The sequence below is a fragment of the Ranitomeya variabilis genome, chromosome 1, assembly GCF_051348905.1.
Source record: "Ranitomeya variabilis isolate aRanVar5 chromosome 1, aRanVar5.hap1, whole genome shotgun sequence".
In the NCBI taxonomy this organism is placed as follows: Eukaryota; Metazoa; Chordata; class Amphibia; order Anura; family Dendrobatidae; genus Ranitomeya; species Ranitomeya variabilis.
The window spans coordinates 925109857-925131105 of record NC_135232.1 but is presented as its reverse complement, the minus strand read 5'-3'; the positions used below and the strand labels follow the sequence as shown (position 1 = coordinate 925131105).

Genomic DNA, 21249 nt, shown 5'->3' with positions numbered 1-21249 from the left:
TTTTTTTGTGCGTCGTGGCCGCCAAAAACACAAGATTTCGGGTGTTTATGTTGGGTTGGGAGCGATAGAAGGGGGTAATAATGGGAGGTATGAGATGTGGGGGTCCAGGATTTGGAGATATGTCACCAGCATTGAGGAGAAGTAGAGGGAGACATAGCAGGTGGGAGAAGGAGAGTGGGCGGCTTGTTTTGTGTTTCATTAGGAGAGATCTGAGGTTGAGGAGCAAGTCAGCGGAGGAGGTCAGGTGGGGAGGCAGGAGGGAAGGAGAGATTATTACTTGTTTAGAGGGTGCTGGGGTTTGGGGATAGCGAAGGAGAGTGAGGAGTAATGGAGCCAAAACTGTTAGAGTGTATGTCAGCATGATGAGAGTAATTGTGGTGGAAAGGGAAAGAAATGTAGTACATTTATTAACAGTGGTTAGTCGTTCCTTCTGTTCACTTCTGAGTTTCTGCAATAAGAGAAGGCAGATGTCATATATCCTTTGTGTGGAGTCTTTTGGACTGCAGCCATAACTAGCTATTTTACTGATATTAGTTTCTCTCTTCCTTTTTGAAGAGGCAATTTGCATATTACATTTCCCAGAGGAGCATACCTGGCATATAAGTCTCCTCACTCTGACATGAAAGGTCTGGCTTATCACTCTCCACAAGGAGAGATGTTACCCCTTAGAACTAAGAGTAAACTAGACACCCCATTATCATATTTGAATATGGAACGATTTCTGGCAAACACAACAGATTTGACCAGATTAAATATGGCAGATGTGAACTGAGCCCAACAACAAATATTGCCTTGTCTACATTTGATTTCATAAAAGACAAAAACATGTTATGAATTTCTTTTATTCAAGATTATTCATTTCTTGATTAGCCAAGAAACAGTGTGCCATCATCAATTCTTCACAGCAAATAATTTACATTCACAAAAGGTACATTTCATTTTTTACTTCTTTTCTCTGAATCGTTATATACTAGATCTTTTTTTAAAAAAAGGGTATAAAAATGTTAAAAATGATTAAAGTACAAGTGTCAGTGTTCACACCCTTTAAATCTGAGAAATAAGTAGTCCAATCTTTTTTTGCATCCAAAGCTTTTTTTTTATCATAACCCTGAAACAAAAAAAAAAAAAAAGAGGACTTCATGTAGAGACACAAACACTTTTCAGAACTAAAGGAGGATACACTGAATTAAGGGCTGGGTGATTAATCAAATAAAATCGCCACTGGAGGATGACACAATTCAGATTTTTTTTCATGCACAATCGAAAATATGATTTCAGCCCCCCCTCTGTTCCCATCGTCTGTCAGAGGTGGAGCAAGCACCGTATGAGAAGCTGTAACTGGCCGGACTGCTCAAACCTGAGCGGGAGCAGAGTAATGAGAGTGGCGAGGAGAAGCTGGCTGTTTATTAGTAAAATTGGGGATGCAAGAGAGAACTTGTTCACCTTGTTGTGTGTGAGGGCCTCACCCTTTACTTCCCACTGCATCTAGCATGTCAGCGCTTTGTTTCCAGTGCAGAATTGAAGGTAAAGGATAACCCTCTCACAAGTGCTCCCTTTTCCATTTAGCTTCTCACCCCAGCTCCATGACCACAATAAAACCACTGCACTAATGGTTGCTTCGGACCCCTGGCCTCTTATCTCCCACCACCCTCTCCTTCTTCTCTCTGACCAGCCCTATCAAACCTCAAATAAAGCAAGATGATGTTGGCATGAACTGGAGTAGAGTTCTGCAATCTTAAACCAGCGTTGGCACAGATTACAGTAAAGTCAATGGGTTCTAAACTGCCACGGACTACTAAGCCCCACCAAAAAAAAAATATATATATTTTATTTTGCCCAGCAGTAGTTGAATTAAAAAGGCAGCTGCAGCTGTTCCAAATCCTAAAAAGAATGTCCTCTTGTCTGGAGACGCGGCACATTACTGAAGAGTACGGATCTTCTCTCAGTCAACGCCGGGCTTAACTACTGGTATTAACAGTCTGCAAAACGAGGATGGAATGGATGTAGATGCACAAAATCACATAGGATACTTCTGAAGAAATCGATTGAAGGCATCATAGATTGCTTGCCTGTGGGGAAAAAAAAACCTGCTACAAAATCATTGCATTCAACAGCAGAGACCGCGCTACGTAACTATTAATCAATTGACAAAGCTGTGTGAGGACTTGGTTTTGTGGGTAGAGACGTAGTTTTGAATTTAATCATTCAATTCACCATATAAAGTCTATTTGGAGGAAAGAAATCATTCAACTCAAAGGCATCTCAAACTTTCATTAAAAAGCTTTTTCAAGAGATAATAACCTCTGTTAAATCTGCCACTGAGACAATCCCTCCTATCATCACTACTGGAACTTCTTTTGACCAAGACTCATTTGTATATAAATACAAACTCAATAAAAACCAACAGAATGTTTCCCAAACCATCTCTAAACCCTCAGAATCGCTGGAGAAGATTCAGGAAAAAATGGATCTCCTAAAAACCAACTTAGCCAACTTTGAAGATTTTAGAAGGAAGAATAATATAAAAATTAGGGGCATACCAGAGACGATTCAGGCTTTCCAGTTGGAGAGCTATATATCATCAATGATTTCCAACCTACTTCCTAATTCTGTCGAAGGCCCTCTGATAGAAAAAGCGGTTAGAATTCGCAGACCGCCCACTCTTTCCAAGGATCTGTCATGCGACGTGATTGTTACGTTTTACCCAAATTGGGTGAGGAACGCACTCTTGGGTATTTCAAAGATTCCCAGATTCCTCTCATCTCCATATAAACATCTGACTTTTTTTAAGGACTTATCAAAAGTCACTCTCCAAAATAGGAGAGCTTTTTCACATATTACTCGTACATTATTCCGTGCTGGCCTCTATTATACCAGGACTAGATCATCGACTCTCCGGGTGAGACTTCCGTCAGGATTTTTTCATGTTTCCTCTCCTGACGAGGGTATTGAATTTTTAAAACGCACCGGAATCAAGCCCTCCGAAGCCGCATTTAATTCTCCCTCTACAATTTGATAGACTCTGTTCTGGATCAATATGCAACAATTAATCAACGATAAGTCATTTGAGTAGCTGAGACATCTTATTTCCACTTCAAAGTTTATATTTACTTTTTTTTTTACTTGTCAGTTTTTTGGATCAAAACCGAACTTTCCTCTACTAGGTCTACGGGGTGTCATGTGCACTCTGGGACTTGTTACAGGCATTAGTTTTATCTTTATATGACTTTTTAATCTACTTTTACGTCACGGACTACTAAATGAGTATACTAATGTTACTGAGCATCATATAATTTTACTAAATAATGACGCTACTTTATAACCTACTTATTCAATTTATACGTAAGCATCATGTATATATAGTGTTTTTCTATGCTTAGGCTATTTTAATTTTGACCAGTGTACTGTTATTTTTACTGCTAGGCCTAGCTTTCAAGCAACATTTTATTCTGCTAAAATTTATGGCTTCTCTACTATAATGTTAAAATACTTTAACTCTTTTTTTTTTTCTCTTTGTAAGTAACATACTTGTAGTATATTTAAGCAACTATTATTTGGTCTGTTTTTTAATGCCTGTTTTCCAAACCCCACTGCGTATGGGGTTTTCTTTCCCTCTCCTTCCCTACCATCATTCCCTTTCCCTGTTTCCCTTTCTCCCATATTATAAAAATGTTAAACTGTTCAATAAAAATATTTGTGAAAAAAAAAGGGGGATTTAAACCTATGGGGTTTTGTTTGGTTTTTATTTTCCATTTTTTTAAAGCCCTCTTTAGAGACTTGTATGGTTGTTTCCACAATATAATGTAATATATTAGTTTTGCAATATTTGGTGAAATTAACGATTAACACAATCTTCCAGGAGCCCAAACATGGAAGAAGACAATGGCGTTCAAGTAGACCCCTGGATGCTATGGTAACCCAATGGCATCCCACAGTCGTGTCACAGAGTAGTGGGTGGGCAACGGGCAAATAAACAGAAAAGCTTCCCAGGTTAAAACAACTTACATTGGGATGTAAAAGTTTAGGCAACCCTGGTCAAAATTTACTCTTTTATTTATTCAGACAGTTCCGGAACTAGTAAGAGGAACAATACAATGCAGACTTCTATAGGAAGACTCTTGAGAATTATTTCATGTGGAATATAAATATCATTACCTGAACAGCCCTTGTTTAAAGAGGTAGGCACTGATATGGCCACCTTCTAAATATCGGATCTCGCACCCAGGCCAAACCTCCTGGAGGCTGCGTACACCAACCCTTGGGATGTAGGCATCCTCTTTGGCTTGAACAACTATGATCAAGGATGGGTCCACTGGAACTGGAACAAATATGATTATAGATTATTACAGTCAAATCATTAGTCCACATGCAGGTGTGAAACTAGCATTAGGAATTTTAGTCAAAGGGGTTGTCCACATTATCTTTTTAAAGTAAACTGTTAATAAAAAAAACATTAAGCATTCGCCATAAGATTCCTAACCCCTCTCTATACAGTGCTACCTGGGTTCCCCACCAGTCATCTTGCTGCTGGATCCAGATGGGCATCCAATCACTAGCTGCAGTGATCACAAAGAGCAGGATCTGCAGAGACTGACGGGGAACCTGGGTAGCAACTGAAATATTGTAGGTCTAACATAAAAAAAATACAACCCCTTTAAGCACTTGTATTTTATTTAGAGAATACCCATTTTTTTTTTTTTTTTTAATTGAAGACATGATACCCAACATGTAGCAAACTCAGTCCACCTCCAATTGATAAATGAGCTGTTCCTTCACTTAGCAGGCGGACGTGCGGAGCTCCTGCCTGAGCACAGCTGTCTATGGGGTCAACAGAAAATCTATGAGTCTGGCCAAAGAGGGGCTCAGACTTTTTATTGAGCCTGTACCCAGTGCGCATGGTCAGGCACAAGCTCAGGTCTTCTGTCTGCTGAGCAGAGTGCTCTGTACAGCGCTTTATGAGTGATCAGACCCTGAATTAGGGTCTCCACCGATCTGCTGCACGGTATGTAGTGCATTAAAAAAAATAGATGTATGCTTTAAAATCTTTGTCTTTTAGCCATATGTACACCTAACTGGAGGGAAGAGTATAAACAATCAAACTATTAAATTACTGAATACAGCCCATATAGGGAGCCTATTAATATTTAAAGCTATGTGCCTGGAATAACTAAACACCATCTATACAGATATTTTCCATCAGTCTCTGTTGAGAGGTGTTTTTTTTTGTTTGCAGTATGAATTTTTACCATGTAATTATTTCTACACAAACATTTCATTTCCCCTTTTTGTATGTACGGCTATTTGACTCAGGTTGCCGAACACGCAGCTTCAAATCTCCCATTGTACAGCAACTTATACATTTCCATACCAGAAAAGTTGGCCACATGTGTACATTCATCCATGACTCCTTTCATGAATAACAGTGACTCCCTCTGCAGAGCTTCGCTTCTTTTTGACTGTTCGCTTTTTAGGTGACCGTTTAGCCCACCAGTCATTGCCCGCCTGATGTACGCCCCTTTGGGGTCACTTTGAAACATCAGTTCATTGTTATGGACACTTGATGCTTGTATAGACTCTGGAGAGAATGGTTTCCTGGTGCGGTTGAGGCGGAAGATACTAGCAGCATATTTTAGGTGGGTCAGGCTATCAACGCTTTTTGGAGAATTTTTCACAAAGTCTTGGCCCATCTTGAAAGAATCTGTCTGAAGATAGGGGAACAGATAGAAAACATAAGACAGGCGCCATACAAATGTATCAGCTGCATCGCTATGTTTGGCATAAAACAATACATGTGATTTCCCACACTGGTTCATTTTATATTTTAATAGATTGAACCTTTAAAAGGGAGTCTGTCGCCCCCAAAACTCCAATTAAATGGATAGTACAACCATATAGGGAACTTGACCCTTATAGAAATCATGTTTGTATAACAGATTTTACTGCTGCTGCTTTCGTGATAGACTTATAGAAAATAAACCGCACTCCTACAAAACGATTTCATTCAGTTTGATGCTGGTTTATTTAAAAACAGTAGTTCACCATAGTGCTAGTTAAGGGGACAGAAGAGCGACAAGTAGTGCTAGATCTTGACGTTTCAACCCGCCCCGAGTCTTCTTCAAATTAGTCGCTGCATCCTGGAGTATAGAGGAGTAGGGTACCAGCGCTGCATGCGCTCCAGCCGTGGTGTGGCACACCGATACCAGCAGTCAGTGTAGCGGGCGGCTGTGGATACATGTATCACTGCAGCTGCTACAGTCAGGAGCGAGAAAGGACTCCAAGAATGGCAAGAAAGGCAAAGATTGCTCTGGACATCCAAGAGCTGTCAGTCAGGGTGTTAGAGGGGTTAACCGGTTCCTTAAATTTGTTTGACCAACCTTGGCAAAGGACATCAGTATTACATTGCAGGTGGTCAGACTCTCAGCATCCCTTTTGACCTGCTGTTTGAAGGGGCCACGGTGAACCATGTAGCAGTTTTTATAGTTTACTACATCTTGACCACATCCCAATTAATGGGTGTAACTACGCAAAGCAACTACTAAATGTAGGAAGCATCGGTGGCTTTTAAACAGGTCAATAGTTGGACTGTCAATCTTTGTGGCCCTGAAATTGGACACAAGTTAAGATTTTTATTAGATCTATAACCTATACAAGGGGTAGGTATCCATGGTAATGACCAATAACAACTAAAGTGTCACTGTATGAGTGGTTGTAACCATGGATACCTAAGCTACTGCAATGCCCTGCACGTGGGGTAAGCGACATCGCTAATCAAACGAACTATACTACATTTGTAATTGGAGGCATTTGCTAATATTATTATTATTACACCTGTTACACATTGAGATAGGATCTTGGGGCTGGGAAGACGCCTTTAATGTCTGGCATTCTTTTCAGTATAAAATCTGTTAGCTTAATTTTTTAGAAATACAATGTGTTTCATCAGGCAGTTGACTACACTTTCCAACTGTGAGTTATTGTGGCACTGAAAAAAAAAAAAAAAAGAAAAAAGACATAAAATGTACCTACCCCACAGTACTCCAGCAGATGCATTATCTCCTCCTCGTAGACGGACTGTGTGCAGTATTGTTTTTCAAGTTCTCCCCAGCTAACAGCTTTACTTAGAACCCCCTATATCAGACAAGAATATGATGGGAATAAAATCATGTATGAAGTACAAATTAATCCACACCTTGCTTGTCAAGCCCCCAAAATTTACGTAGAATACTACAAACTGGAGGGGGAGACAGAAAGAGATTAAAACGCAAACTAGCAGTTTATAGACTGCATTGGTATAGATCATGAATGTTAATCTTGTCAATGTAGATGGATTGTTTACTAACCCGGGAACCAAATGATCGTCTGGTGAACAATCTTTTCACATAACTTCATTTGAAAGAGGACCTTTTACCAGTATAAGCATGTGAATCCGCCAACATCATAGAACGGTGGCTGCAGAAGGGAGTAAAACAGATTTTTTATTTTTATTTCTCCTCTACGTTGCGGAAATATTAGCTTGTAAAGTTTAGATTCGAAATTGGAGGGTCGCCTGACTCCACAGGAAGGGCCGTGCTCGGACCCTCACATACTGACTGCAGACATATGAGATCTGGCAGTGTTTGTAATGACACACAACTCAGCTCTGCTGTATCTCCACACAATAGCTGCCACGCTCAGGGAGGAGTGCCTGTTCTTTTCTCCTCTACCTAATGCTGCTTGCTTACAGTTGTTCTACCTTGTGCAGAGGAAGAAGTACGCACCTCCAGAGAAAAATTTCTGATAACACCCAGTTACAGTTTAACATAACAAAATAACCTAAACTTTACAAGTAAATATCTCTGTAATGAAAAGGAGAAATTAAAAAACAACTACTTTTTATACTCATCTCTGCAGCCATGATTCCAAGATGTGGTCAGTTTAATATGCTCTAACTGGTGGATGCAAAACACATCTAGAGAGGACCCATCATCAGAAAATGAGCAATTGTTTAAATCGGGCTTTCGTATTACATGTATTATTTTTATCAAAAAGTGAGGATCTGTTTTCTCAGGTTATGATTATTTATACAAAAAAAAAAAAACACCTAAAATAGCAAAAAGAAAGAGTCAGTTCACCTTTACTAGAAGACACAACGCAAGGTAACCTGCAGTGCTGCAGTCCAAGAATCATGTGAAAAGATGAAGAAAGTACAGCGTGGTTGTCTTCAATAAAATTTAGAAGCCTTAATTTGCAATCCTTGCTCATTTTGCCACTTTTAAGGATTGCAAATAAAACTTCTAAATTTTACTGAAGACAACCACGCTGGATTTTCTTCATTTTTTCACCTAAAATAGCAATCTTGAAATTTTCTCTTTGGCCACTGGGGCTTTTATATATTCTTACTTTCTGTCCTTTCATAGAGCATTTATATGAGTTTTCTTATCAGAGGCAGAAATAACAATGACAGGTAACACCTCTATACACCGCTGATAACACAGGATCCACCAATCACAATAGGTGATGTCACCGCTCCCCATCCTTCACAATGAACCATTGCACAACTTCATTAGACACTTCAATACAAAAGCTAGTGTCAGTCTGTCCACTGGGGCTAATGAACATGTGCATTTCCTGAAACAAAAAGGTCAGAGTCTAAAATAGCCCCAGTGAACAATGTGAAAACAGCTAGATTTAAATTTTTAATACAGATTGTGCTATGAGATATTAAAAAAAAAAAATTGCCAAAATATTTTAAATAAAGTTAAAAACACACAGTTGATTTAGGGTACCGTCACACATTGAAATTTTCATCGCTGCGACGGCACGATTCGTGACGTCGCAGCGTCGTATAATCATCGCTCCAGTGTCGTAGACTGCGGTCACACGTTGCAATCACGGCGCTGGAGCGATGCCGAAGTCCCCGGGTAACCAGGGTAAACATCGGGTAACTAAGCGCAGGGCCGCGCTTAGTAACCCGATGTTTACCCTGGTTACCAGCGTAAACGTAAAAAAACAAACAGTACATACTCACCCGTCGGTGTCCTTCAGGTCTCTTGCCGTCTGCTTCCTGCTCTGAGTGCAGCCGTACAGTGAGAGCAGAGCGCAGCACCGCTGTGATCTGCTCTCACTTTCCGGCCGGCACTCAGAGCAGGAAGCAGACGGCAAGGGACCTGAAGGACACCGACGGGTGAGTATGTACTGTTTGTTTTTTTACGTTTACGCTTGTAACCAGGGTAAACATCGGGTTACTAAGCGCGGCCCTGCGCTTAGTTACCCGATGTTTACCCTGGTTACAAGCGAAGACATCGCTGGATCGCTGTCACACACAACGATCCAGCGAGGTCAGCGGGTGATCAAGCGACGAAAGAAAGTTCCAAACGATCTGCTACGACGTACGATTCTCAGCAGGGTGTCTGATCGCAGTAGCGTGTCAGACACAGCGATATCGTAACGATATCGCTAGAACGTCACGAATCGTAACGTCGTAGCGATGGAAATTTCAATGTGTGACGGTACCCTTAGTCAATAGGTAGCTTTCTGATGATATCTTCCCTTTAAGTCCATATTTGCAGTTACAGACATTCCAGCTTCGGAATGGGCAAGGGATAATAGATCTTTCTAGGAACATATTCTTCCCAAATTTCATGAAAAAAAAAAAATGTTTTTTTTTTTCTATCAGATGAAAATTTTGAACACAGAGTCTACCTTCCAGTTGATGCTATAGGTTTTATTATGGCTAGTTTCATTAAAGAGGTTGTCTAGAGTCCACAACTTTTCATTGATGACCTATCCAATGTCTGATCTGTCTGGGTCCGACGTCCACGCTGATCAGCAGGGCTTAGTGGCAGCGGCGGCAGCCAGTACTGCTCGATTGCGGAGCTGCTCAGTCTTCTGATAGTGATGGTGGCAGGGAACTATACATCCACCCCCTATAGCTTTGAATAGGAGACCGATGTATAGTACCCTGCGCAGCTACCATCAAAAGATGGAGAATCTCCGCAATCAAGCAGTTACGGCCGGCTGCTGCCGACACCATGAACAGCTGATCATACACTGATCATTAATCCTAAAAATAGGTCATCAATGAAAAAATTGTGGACAACCTAATGTGTACCCTTGCAAAAAATGTAAACCGTGGGACAAGTTTCCAACAGTAGCGCCTATGTGGCTTTGAATGACCATAACTCTTGCATCACTTTGAACCCCCTAGATAGTTTATTACTTTTCCTTTCTTTAGAGTGGAATGAAAAGTAACATTAATCAGCTAGTCTGTGCATAAAACTTTTTCCCTGCGTGTTATCTACATGGTGGCCAACGGTAATGCTGTACACAATCACAGCTGTACAAAGGACAGGAAATACTTACCGTAGTAAAGACTACAGAGGCTGTTGACCACGACAGGCATGGAACTAACGGTATTGGTTTAGGCCAGTTGGTTACTGCTAAAGAAGCCATCTGAAATATAAAGTAAAAATCAATAGAAAGCAAGTCAGATCAAACATTGTACCCAGAGGCAGTGGGGGACGGAGCAACATCAATGGAGGTTGGCTAGTAAAGACATGTGAAACTACTGGAGCAGATAGGGTAATTAACTGAAGGATAGCAACAATTTTGTCTACGTGCATAACCCTTTAAGGCCCCTTTCACACATCAGTTTTTAGCCTTTAGCCGTCAGACATAATCCGGCGAATTTTGAAAAAACAGATCCGTTGCAAATTGTGAAAAACTGATACGATGGATCCGCTTTTTTTTTTTTTTTTTTTTACCCGGGGATAGAGTTTGGACTTCCTGTTCGAGAGATGGAGAGAGAGGAATGGAAAATGCATGATTTGTGTTAAAAAAAAAAAAAAACGGATTCGGTTGCCGGATTCCATCATTTCACAAAAAACAGATGAAACGTGAAGCCATCTGGCGCATTCTGGCGCTAATACAAGTCTACGAGAAAAAAACGGATCCGGCGGCAACTTTTGCTGGGTCAGTTTTTTAAAAAATTTGCCGGATTGTGCCTGATGGCAAAAAACTGATGTGTGAAAGCAGCCTTAAATAAGAAGAAAAAAAAAAACACAATAGTCACTGAAATAACTTGAAATTTGCTAAAGTTATTTTAAATTTACTGAATATCAATTAATGAAAATCAGACATTGTTTTTAAATTGTGGTTTAAGAGAAAATTACAAAATAAATAAATAATGAAAATGACAGACAAAATTGATGGTATCCTTAATTTTATATTTTGTTGCACAACCCGTTAATGCAAACACAATTTCTGTAACTTTCAGTGACACTTCTGCATGTGTCCACAGGTATTTTGGTCTACGGCTCGTAGAGCTGATGCAACTTGCCAAAATGGTCCAGTTTTGTCTCATCTGTCCAAAGAACATTCTCCCAGAAGCTTTGTGGCTTGTCAACATACACTTTGGCAAATTCCAGTTGCGCTTTCTTTTATAATTTACTTTCAGCTGTGGTTTCCACCTCTATCGTTTTCCATGAAGACCACATTGGCCAAGACAACGACATAAACTACGATCTAACACTGAAGTACAAGGATCTTGGAGTTCACCTCTAATTTCTTTGGTTACAATTCGAGCTATAGGTCTCATTAATTTGTCATCAACTTTCCTCTTGCTGTCACATGCAGAGAGGTGGGCTACAGGAGATGAAGCAACAGGAACATCAAGCTGTTTGGCGATGGTCTTACAGGCTTTACATTTCACATATTTGTCTAGAATTTTCATTCTAATCTCCTGAAACAAATTTGTACTTAGCTTCCATGTTCAGTGTGATACACACCATGACACCAAATAGCACAACGACTATTCACCCTTTAAATATCCAGAGTGACTGATTACAAGTTTGTAGACATCAGTTTAACATGTGCCTATGGTCAAATTATTTTGATCATTTTCTAGGGGTACCTTCATTTTTGTTCAGGCCAATTTCTTTAGATTTTTTTTCTGATGGAAAACAATGTCTAATTTTCATTAGTTGATATTCAGTAAATTTCCATTGAAAATTGCTTTTTTTCACAGCTTCAGTGTGACCATTCTGGGTTTTCCTTACTTTAAAGCCTCCTTCACATGTCCGTATTTAAACACGTACGTGAAAAAACGGTACTGGTGTCATCAGAGAGTCATTCATGTTTTTCTGGTATGGACCAAGAAAAATTAAACTACAAAACTTCTATACTTTGCAATGTTAATCATGGGCAGCACGTGAATGCTGTGTACTGTACATGTTATTTACAGACTCAGACTTGTGTTGTCCCTTGTCATACGTGTTGCTGGAAAATACAGACATGTCTGTGTGTTTTGCACGGTGTAAAAATACGAACATGTGAACAGCACCATAGGTTATAATAGGTACGTGTGGTATCCGTGAGAAACACGGATGGCACAAGTACTGGAACCACGGACACAAGGAGGAGGACTATAGTAGGGTATCAACAATCTTGTGCATGTGCATATAACCAAAGTTATTATTTTACCATCTCTCTTACCATATGGATTTTTTTTTTTTTTTTTTTTAATTCTGTTCAAGCGGCTTAAATAGTAGTAATAAAATCAAAAAACACAAAGGAATTCTAGACCTAAGTTTACTACTTTATTTTCATGTTGCAAAAAGGGGAAAAAATGCAAAATGATCTTCGGCTAGAGCTACGGCGACTGGCACAGTCATCGGTCAGTTCGGCACATTGCAATCGTGAGGGTACTGCGACAAGCAAACCGCAAAAAATCAGATGCTCAGATGCGGTTGGACTTCGTGAGATTAAGTTGACGTGAACCTATTCCCTCGTATTGCACTGTGAGCTTTGGTCGCACGAATATAAATATTTAAAAAAAAAAAAAATCACTGCTACTCATATGTCGCATTTTTGTGAAAGCTTATTGCTATTTCTGCAGCAAAATTGATGTAACTGCCATTATTGTATAACTCAATGACTGACTTCACAGGTATCTTAGCTTTAGGGCAAAGTCAGACGGCCGTATAACATGGACGACAATCGCAATGGCAGATGACTCGCCTGACCCGAGCGTGACTGCTGCATAGAAACACATGCCGTCACGCTCAGGTCACGAGAGCCACCGGCCAGTTCGAGCATTGCAATGCAATTGTTGTCTGTTATATAACCGTATGATTGAGGCCTTAAAAGGGAACCTATTTGTAGGATCAACGCTCCTATCCTGTCTATATGGGAATTGGGCACACAGGTCACAGGAGGTTGATTAAAATGATACCTTAATATCTGTGATCCGGTGACTTATTCCAGAGAAATTCATGAACTGTTCTATGTGAAGAATATAGATCTCCCTGAGAATCTGCCTCCAGAGCTTATTTTAAATGAAAAGCGGCATTACCTGTGTGAGACATTTATTGACTGACAGTCTGCCCTCCCTGAAAAGCTTGATTAAAATTTACAGCATGTTCACACGTTGAGTATTTGCAGCGGATTCTTCTATACGAAGAACGTATCTCTTGGCAGGAAAAACGCAGCATATAAAATGTGCACTCATTGTCCTTTTTAGTGCATTCATTTGAATGAGTGCAAAACACAGAATTGATATGATGCAGATTTGAGAAAATAAAAAAAAACAGCTGGAAAAGTAAAGTATGTGAAGATTCCCTAACACTTCAGCTTCCCTCTCACAGGTAGCTAGTGTGGGGGGGGGAGTCAGTACAGCTGGGATGACAGCACAGAGGGACAACTGCATATGTGCTTTCAAATAGACAAGGCTCAGCTCTGCTGTACTGTGTAATAATCACACTCCACTCCGCATTGAGTTCAGGAGAGCAGACTGTCAGTCATTACATGTCTCACACTGGTAACTGCCGCTTTCATTGAAAATAATCTCTGGATGCATCAAGAAGATCTATGTCCGGCCCATAAATCTTAACAGCTCATTTACCTACTAAGAAAAACATTTATTTCTCTGTAATAAGACACCAGATCGCAGATATGAAGGTATCATTTTATTCAACTTTCTATGACCTACATGCTCATATAGACTGCTTAGGAGGGTTGATCCTACTGATAGATTTCCTTTAAAGGGGTTTTCCCATGAACAAAGTATATTACAATCAATAGATCTAGGAATAATAATTTCCACAATTGGATATGTTCATAAAATGTTCTTGTGCGGAGATGATCTTATAAAACTGTGTCCTTGCACTGTATAATGTGTGTCTGATCACACCACAGCTACTGGGCAGGGCAGAAAGCAAAAGAGTGTATACAGAAATTATAGCAATGGATCGGAGCGGACTGAGGTAATAAATTTGCTGCATGTTTTTAAGAATGTTTTACCTCAGAAAGATCTGTTGTATATTCAGATTATGTTCCTACATGATCAGACACGTACACAGTACATAGCAGGGGCACATTTATGAGATTATTTCAGCCCAGGAACACAAGTTGTTTTTTTTTTTTTTTTTTTTTTTTAACACATCAAATTGTGGAACTTATTTTTATCCCAAGATTAATTAATTAAAATGTACTTTGCTTATCGGAAAACCACTTTAAATCCAAATATATAATCCACACAGAAGAAGTTGCTGGGAAACTTTAATGGTTTATCATTTTTGCAAATAATGTTTTCCATTTTCATTTTAATTAATATGAACATTTAAGCTCAGACCAATGTTTGGAAAATATGTGGAAAAGGGATTTTGGTGAAGCAATTAGGTATAATGTAGACTATGTACCGATAATATAGACAGAGAGGTATACACTCCCAAGCAACGAACAGAAGGTGGAAGAATGTGTTTCACATTTTCACAGGTTAATCTTGGAGTTTTGTATTACATACAGATCAGAATGTATGACGGAAACCATGTGAAGAACTTACATGTCCTCCCATTGAAATGCCAGTCATTAGCAGAGGCCCATAGCCTTCCCTCTCCAGCCAGTGTAGGAGGACAGCCGACTCCAGCACCAGAGCACCACCCATTACAAACAAGTCAGAAACATTCTTTAAGCTCGATCTCCTTTTATCCAAGAGAACACAATGACAGTCAGATTACAGCAGAAATGGCCTTTTCCTTATTACTGAGGGAATATCATTTCTTATCTTACAATCTGTGATAACGACTTCGCTTTCTGCCACTCACTGCACAGCAGATTTAGGTTAATTGACTGAATGCTGTCGGCCTCTCTTTTGTCCCCCATTCTAAAGTCACATCACTGATCTGTCACATGTAAGGCTCAAAGGCTATGGATGAGAGATAAAATTTTTCTTGTTGGCTAGTACTAGCCAGTGTATTCACAATGGGATGGTCACACATTAGCCTCTACACCTTTGTTGTATTCCCACCCATTTCTTATCATGTGACCACAGTGCTCACTGACTAACTTCAAGTCTGCTGGATGGGGTGTGCTATACGATTCACTCTTTTGGCCCTCCTATAACCCCTGCTCCTCCTAGCTCTGCTCCCTCCTGGCAGCTCTAGCTCCTGAGTTCATGATGCCTCCGCCCAGCTGCCCAGATTAGCCAGGGTCCTTTCCTCCCAATTCTGTATTGAGCTATGGTCTGTCCTGGTGTCTGCTCTGTGGGGGTTCAGTGAAAACAAGGTAGTACACACACAGAGCCTATCCCGAACATTCCCTCTATGAAAAACCTCCCTCTGTTTGGAGAAAGGGTTCCTCAAGTGATTCCTCAAGTTCTGGTTGAAGCGAGAACGGTCAAAGAAAAAAGTCCTTGTTCCGGACATTGATCCAGCAGATCGACACTAGCCACATGGCCAAGTTCACACTATCAGTATTTTGTCGGTATTTTACATCAGTATTTGTAAGCCAAAATCAGGAATGGAACAATCAGAGGAAACGTATAATAGAAACACATCACCATTTCTGTATTTTTCATCTACTCCTGGTTTTGGCTTACAAATACTGATGTAAAATACTGACCAAATACTGAACGTGGCCTAAAGGAGGTAGGAGGACATCTGCTCTTTTAGGGCAGACTGGATCATGCGTTATGGATATACCTATATCCCTTTCTTATATCCTCTCCCATCTCTTGATTGAACTTGATGGACATCTACTGATGGTTACATAGCTGGCACGGTTGAATAGATATTCAACCATGCCAACTATGTAACCATCAGTAGATATGGGTTAGTGGGCAGACCGGGTCAGTCCAACCAGAAGAGCAGACACGCTGATCTTCTCTTCCATTAAGCTATGGTGTGCTTATGTCTGGAAGCCTTGGTACAGTTCTGATGTAAGGAATGTGTGGTCTAGACCAGCGATTCCTAACTCAAGCCCACAGGACTGATGTTGGATAACACTGATGAAGTGAAGGCAGAAGAAGCTCCAGTGCATATCAGCTCACATGACACATGGGAAATTGGTGGGGTGACGCAAAACAGTGAAGAGTTTGACAGTAGTGACCACCTCTGTGTAAGTACTGACCAGTACTAGCTAACAAGGTAATTATTAGTGCACAACCCCCTTTAATAGTGAATCTGTCAGTGAACTCATCTGACAACAGGGTCTATAACCCTTATCTCTCAAACCATCTTCCATGCAGATTAACCAATCCAATGTAATGGTGCTTTTGCCTAAAATCAGCTTAGCTGATCATTCATGAAAGGAAAGATAAGGCTGCAGAAAGCCATCAAACAAGCTCACTGATGGATTGAACTGCAATACTGATGAACATTTTGCTGGTATGAAAGCATAAGCTCAGAGTCATTAAAGACTCGTGATTTTGAGGGAGTGCAGCGACATCAGACTCTCCGGATTCATGAAAAGGTGCACGCTTCTTCACGAATCTGCAGCACCTGATGAGTGACATGGATTTAGGGATTGGAGTGAGACTCTGGCGTATGGCTCATCTCATTTTAACTAAGCTGGAAGAAACCGAAATGAAAACACCAACATTTTTTTACTTTTCAAAGCTTTTATGCCACTTTTTTGGTGTAAAAGTCTTTGATGACACGGGGTTGTAAACTTTAGTTAAATAAATAGAATTGGTAAATGTAAAACACATGCACACTTACAATTGGTCCTTTGGTTTTCTGTAGCCATTTAAGAAACCACGTCAAGGAAAAGAATGAAAGGTAGTATATATGCCAAACATGCCACGTAGTAAATGACTTTTTGTTTTGCAAAAATAGCTGTTATAAACAAGAAGATAAATGATGAGACGCTCTCTGTAAATAAAACAAGAATAATTACACAATGATATGAACCCATCACGTTATACACAACATATTAAGTCTACAGAGATACAATTGGTGTTCCAGCCACAAGAACATCATCTGGTGAGCTAGACTAAGAATATTTAAGAAACATGATTAACTTAAGATGCTATGCACTGTGCATGGTAGTCACCAGGGCCGGACTGGGACTAAAATTCAGCCCTGGCATTTGAAGTTACACAGGCCCACTTGTCACATGGTGACTGTATAATATCTTTGTACACTTGTAGGCAGGGCCGGTTTTAGGCAAAGTGGGGCCCTAGGCAAAGTTTAAAATGGGTCCCCAAATGCTAACATATTGCACATCACACAGAAGCCTTTCTGTTGTATTTACGTGCGCTGAGTTCAGGCCGCTAAACGAGTTTGATCGACAATACTGAAGTTGTTCAACGCTTGTTTCCCGGCCTCTTTCCACCAGCTGAGGAATAATGATGAGACAGAACGATCACTAATAGATCACCATACAGTATCATGTTTTCAGCAGCACATCTACAGTTTACACTGGCAATGTGCTGCTGACAACAAGGCTTTTTGTTCCAGCAAAAACAATCCGAATATGCAGCATTTTACTTGTTTAGTAAAATACACCCCATAGTCCTCCATATATTATAATGTGCTCCATAGTCCTCCATATAGTATAATACACTCCCTATAGTCCTCCATATATTAAAATACACTGCTCAGTCCTCCACATAGTATAATACACTCCTCATAGTCCTCCATATAGCATAATACAATCCTCATAGTCCTCCATATAGCATAATACAATCCTCATAGTGCTCCATATAGTATAATGCACCGCCACAGTCATCCATGTAGTACAATTCACTTCCCATAGTATAATGCACCCCATAGTTCTTCATATAGTATAACGTATTCCCCATAGTCCTCGATACAGTATAATGCAGCCCACATATAGTATAATGCAGCCACCCCAGAGTATAATGCAGCCACCCCAGAGTATAATGCAGCCACCCCAGAGTATAATGCAGCCACCACAGAGTATAATGCAGCCACCCCACAGAGTATAATGCAGCCACCCCAGAGTATGTAACCCCCATAGAATATAATACAGCCCACCTCCCCATAATATATAATGTAGCCCCCCATAGAATATAATGCAGCCCCCCATAGTATATAACGCAGCCTCCCCCATAGAATATAATATACCCCCACAATAGTATATAACACAGCCACATAGTACATAACATGGCCTCCCCCATAGAATATAATATACTCCCCATAGTATATAGCAAAGCCCGCATATTATACAGCACAAACCGCATAGTATACAGCACAGCCTGCATACTATAGCACAGCTCGCGTAGTAGATAACACAGCCCACAGAGCAGTATTCAGCACAGACCACACAGTAGTATACAGCACAGCCCACGTAGAAGTATACAGCACAGTCCACACAGTAGTATACAGCACAGCCCACAGAGTAATATATACAGCACAGCCCACAAAGTAATATATACAGCACAGCCCACAAAGTAATATATACAGCACAGCCCACAGAGAACTATATACAGCACAGCCCACAGAGAACTATATACAGCACAGCCCACAGAGAACTATATAAAGCACAGCCCAGAGTACTATATACAGCACAGCCCAGAGTACTATATAAAGCACAGCCCAGAGAGTACTATATACAGCACAGCCCAGAGAGTACTATATACAGCACAGCCCAGAGAGTACTATATACAGCACAGCCCAGAGAGTACTATATACAGCACAGCCCACAGAGTACTATATACAGCACAGCCCACAGAGTACTATACACAGCACAGCCCACAGAGTACTATATACAGCACAGCCCACAGAGTACTATATACAGCACACAGTAGTATACAGCACAGAGCACAGCCCACAGAGAACTATATACAGCCCACAGTAGTATACAGCACAGAGCACAGCCCACAGAGAACTATATACAGCACAGAGCACAGCCCACAGAGAACTATATACAGCCCACAGTAGCATACAGCACAGAGCACAGCCCACAGATAACTATATACAGCCCACAGTAGTATACAGCACAGAGCACAGCCCACAGAGAACTATATACAGCACAGAGCACAGCCCACAGAGAACTATATACAGCCCACAGTAGCATACAGCACAGAGCACAGCCCACAGTAGTATACAGCACAGAGCACAGCCCACAGAGAACTATATACAGCCCACAGCAGTATACAGCACAGAGCACAGCCCACAGAGAACTATATACAGCCCACAGCAGTATACAGCACAGAGCACAGCCCACAGAGAACTATATACAGCCCACAGTAGTATACAGCACAGAGCACAGCCCACAGAGAACTATATACAGCCCACAGCAGTATACAGCACAGAGCACAGCCCACAGAGAACTATATACAGCCCACAGCAGTATACAGCACAGAGCACAGCCCACAGAGAACTATATACAGCCCACAGTAGTATACAGCACAGAGCACAGCCCACAGAGAACTATATACAGCCCACAGCAGTATACAGCACAGAGCACAGCCCACAGAGAACTATATACAGCCCACAGCAGTATACAGCACAGAGCACAGCCCACAGAGAACTATATACAGCCCACAGTAGTATACAGCACAGAGCACAGCCCACAGAGAACTATATACAGCCCACAGCAGTATACAGCACAGAGCACAGCCCACAGAGAACTATATACAGCCCACAGCAGTATACAGCACAGAGCACAGCCCACAGAGAACTATATACAGCCCACAGTAGTATACAGCACAGAGCACAGCCCACAGAGAGCTATATACAGCCCACAGCAGTATACAGCACAGAGCACAGCCCACAGAGAACTATATACAGCCCACAGCAGTATACAGCACAGAGCACAGCCCACAGAGAACTATATACAGCCCACATCTCTTCTCTTCCTCCCCTCACCTCCTCCGAGAATGGCCCCACAGTCCAGAAAAAAAAAAAACTCTCCTCACCTCTCCTCGTGCCCAGCGTTGCTTCCTGGTTCCTGCTCCTGTCTCAGCAGCTGCAGTCTGCCCGGGACACAGCAGGTGCGCGATGATATGACATCATCGCGCACCCGCAGTGTCAGAGGCAGAGCGGGGAATGATGGGAGAGGAGCGTCTGTAGACGCTCTCTCCTCCATCATTGCATTCAACTGTACCGGCGTCTATACGCCGGTATAGTTGAATGCGACGGCGGGGGCGGCGGATTGAGCGGCCCACCACTGGCACCGGCCCTTCTGGCATTTGCCAGAAGTGCCCTATGGCCAGTCCGGCCCTGGTAGTCACATTCCATAATTATTAGTCCATCATTACTTGTGCCTTTCATTTCAGTGAAAGATGAAAAAGCAAACTTTTATTGTTTGTTTGTTTTTTTATTAGCCGCTTTTATTGGTTTTTTAACTACAATTGCTTTGGACTAGGTGTTGAACTGATGATTAACTTATTATAGATGTAAGAGGGACCAGACAGACCCTGTTGAAGATCATGGGCCCCTTAAGTTTCCTTTGCATGCCTGTCATTTTAGTGGGGGAAAAAAAATAAAAAAAATATCACAGCTGTGTTTTTTCTTTTGTTGAACATGGTGGAACCATGACAGAACTTCTTACACAAGTGAGAGCCTTGACTAAGATGTTAATAACAAGATCCTTAGCGACTAACATTTATAACATGTTATTTACAAAAAGACAAAGGATATAATAAGGATTTTCTAACATCAGGGAAGCAATACCAGCTTCTTTCAGCATAGGACGGGCCATTAAAGTTCGCCTTCTCCAGAAATACTATAAGTGAGGAAAAATAAAACATATCAGAAGATATCTATTTCTTATGAGGTCCCACCCAGCAATAAATAGGTACACGTTCATTTAAAGAGCATACTAATATATTTTTAGTAATGTACTACCCTTTTACAAGTTTTGCAGATTGATTGAGGTCCAGGTTCTGAGACCGATCACTCAAAAACTGCTTTGAAGAGTTCAGCTGTGTGTGTACACGGAGCTGAGTGCTTCTGTTTGGTGAGCAGCTGATCAGCGCCATATTATAAAATTGCACCCTGTGGATCTTATTGGAAAGCTTTTTAT

The 21249-nt window shown here is 41.0% G+C and overlaps 1 protein-coding gene across 6 annotated transcripts in view; it reads right to left on the bottom strand.

The window, feature by feature from the left end:
* Nucleotides 1-826: 826 nt before the first annotated feature.
* ABHD18 (abhydrolase domain containing 18) overlaps nt 827-21249 on the bottom strand; it is a 57501-nt gene continuing 37078 nt past the window's right edge. For 4 of the 6 annotated variants that reach the window (XM_077279116.1, XM_077279113.1, XM_077279117.1 and 1 more), the window contains exons 6-13: nt 20882-20949; nt 16974-16991; nt 14819-14957; nt 10342-10431; nt 7027-7128; nt 5369-5702; nt 4156-4318; nt 827-2069 (exon numbers count right to left, since the gene is read on the bottom strand). In XM_077279116.1, coding sequence (XP_077135231.1) covers nt 2018-2069; nt 4156-4318; nt 5369-5702; nt 7027-7128; nt 10342-10431; nt 14819-14957; nt 16974-16991; nt 20882-20949 — 966 coding nt within the window. In that variant the 3' untranslated portion in view covers nt 827-2017. Of the gene's footprint in view, nt 2070-4151; nt 4319-5368; nt 5703-7026; nt 7129-10341; nt 10432-14818; nt 14958-16973; nt 16994-20864; nt 20950-21249 lie in introns of those variants that run through there. The other 2 variants (XM_077279119.1, XM_077279118.1) reach the window with 2 other exon arrangements.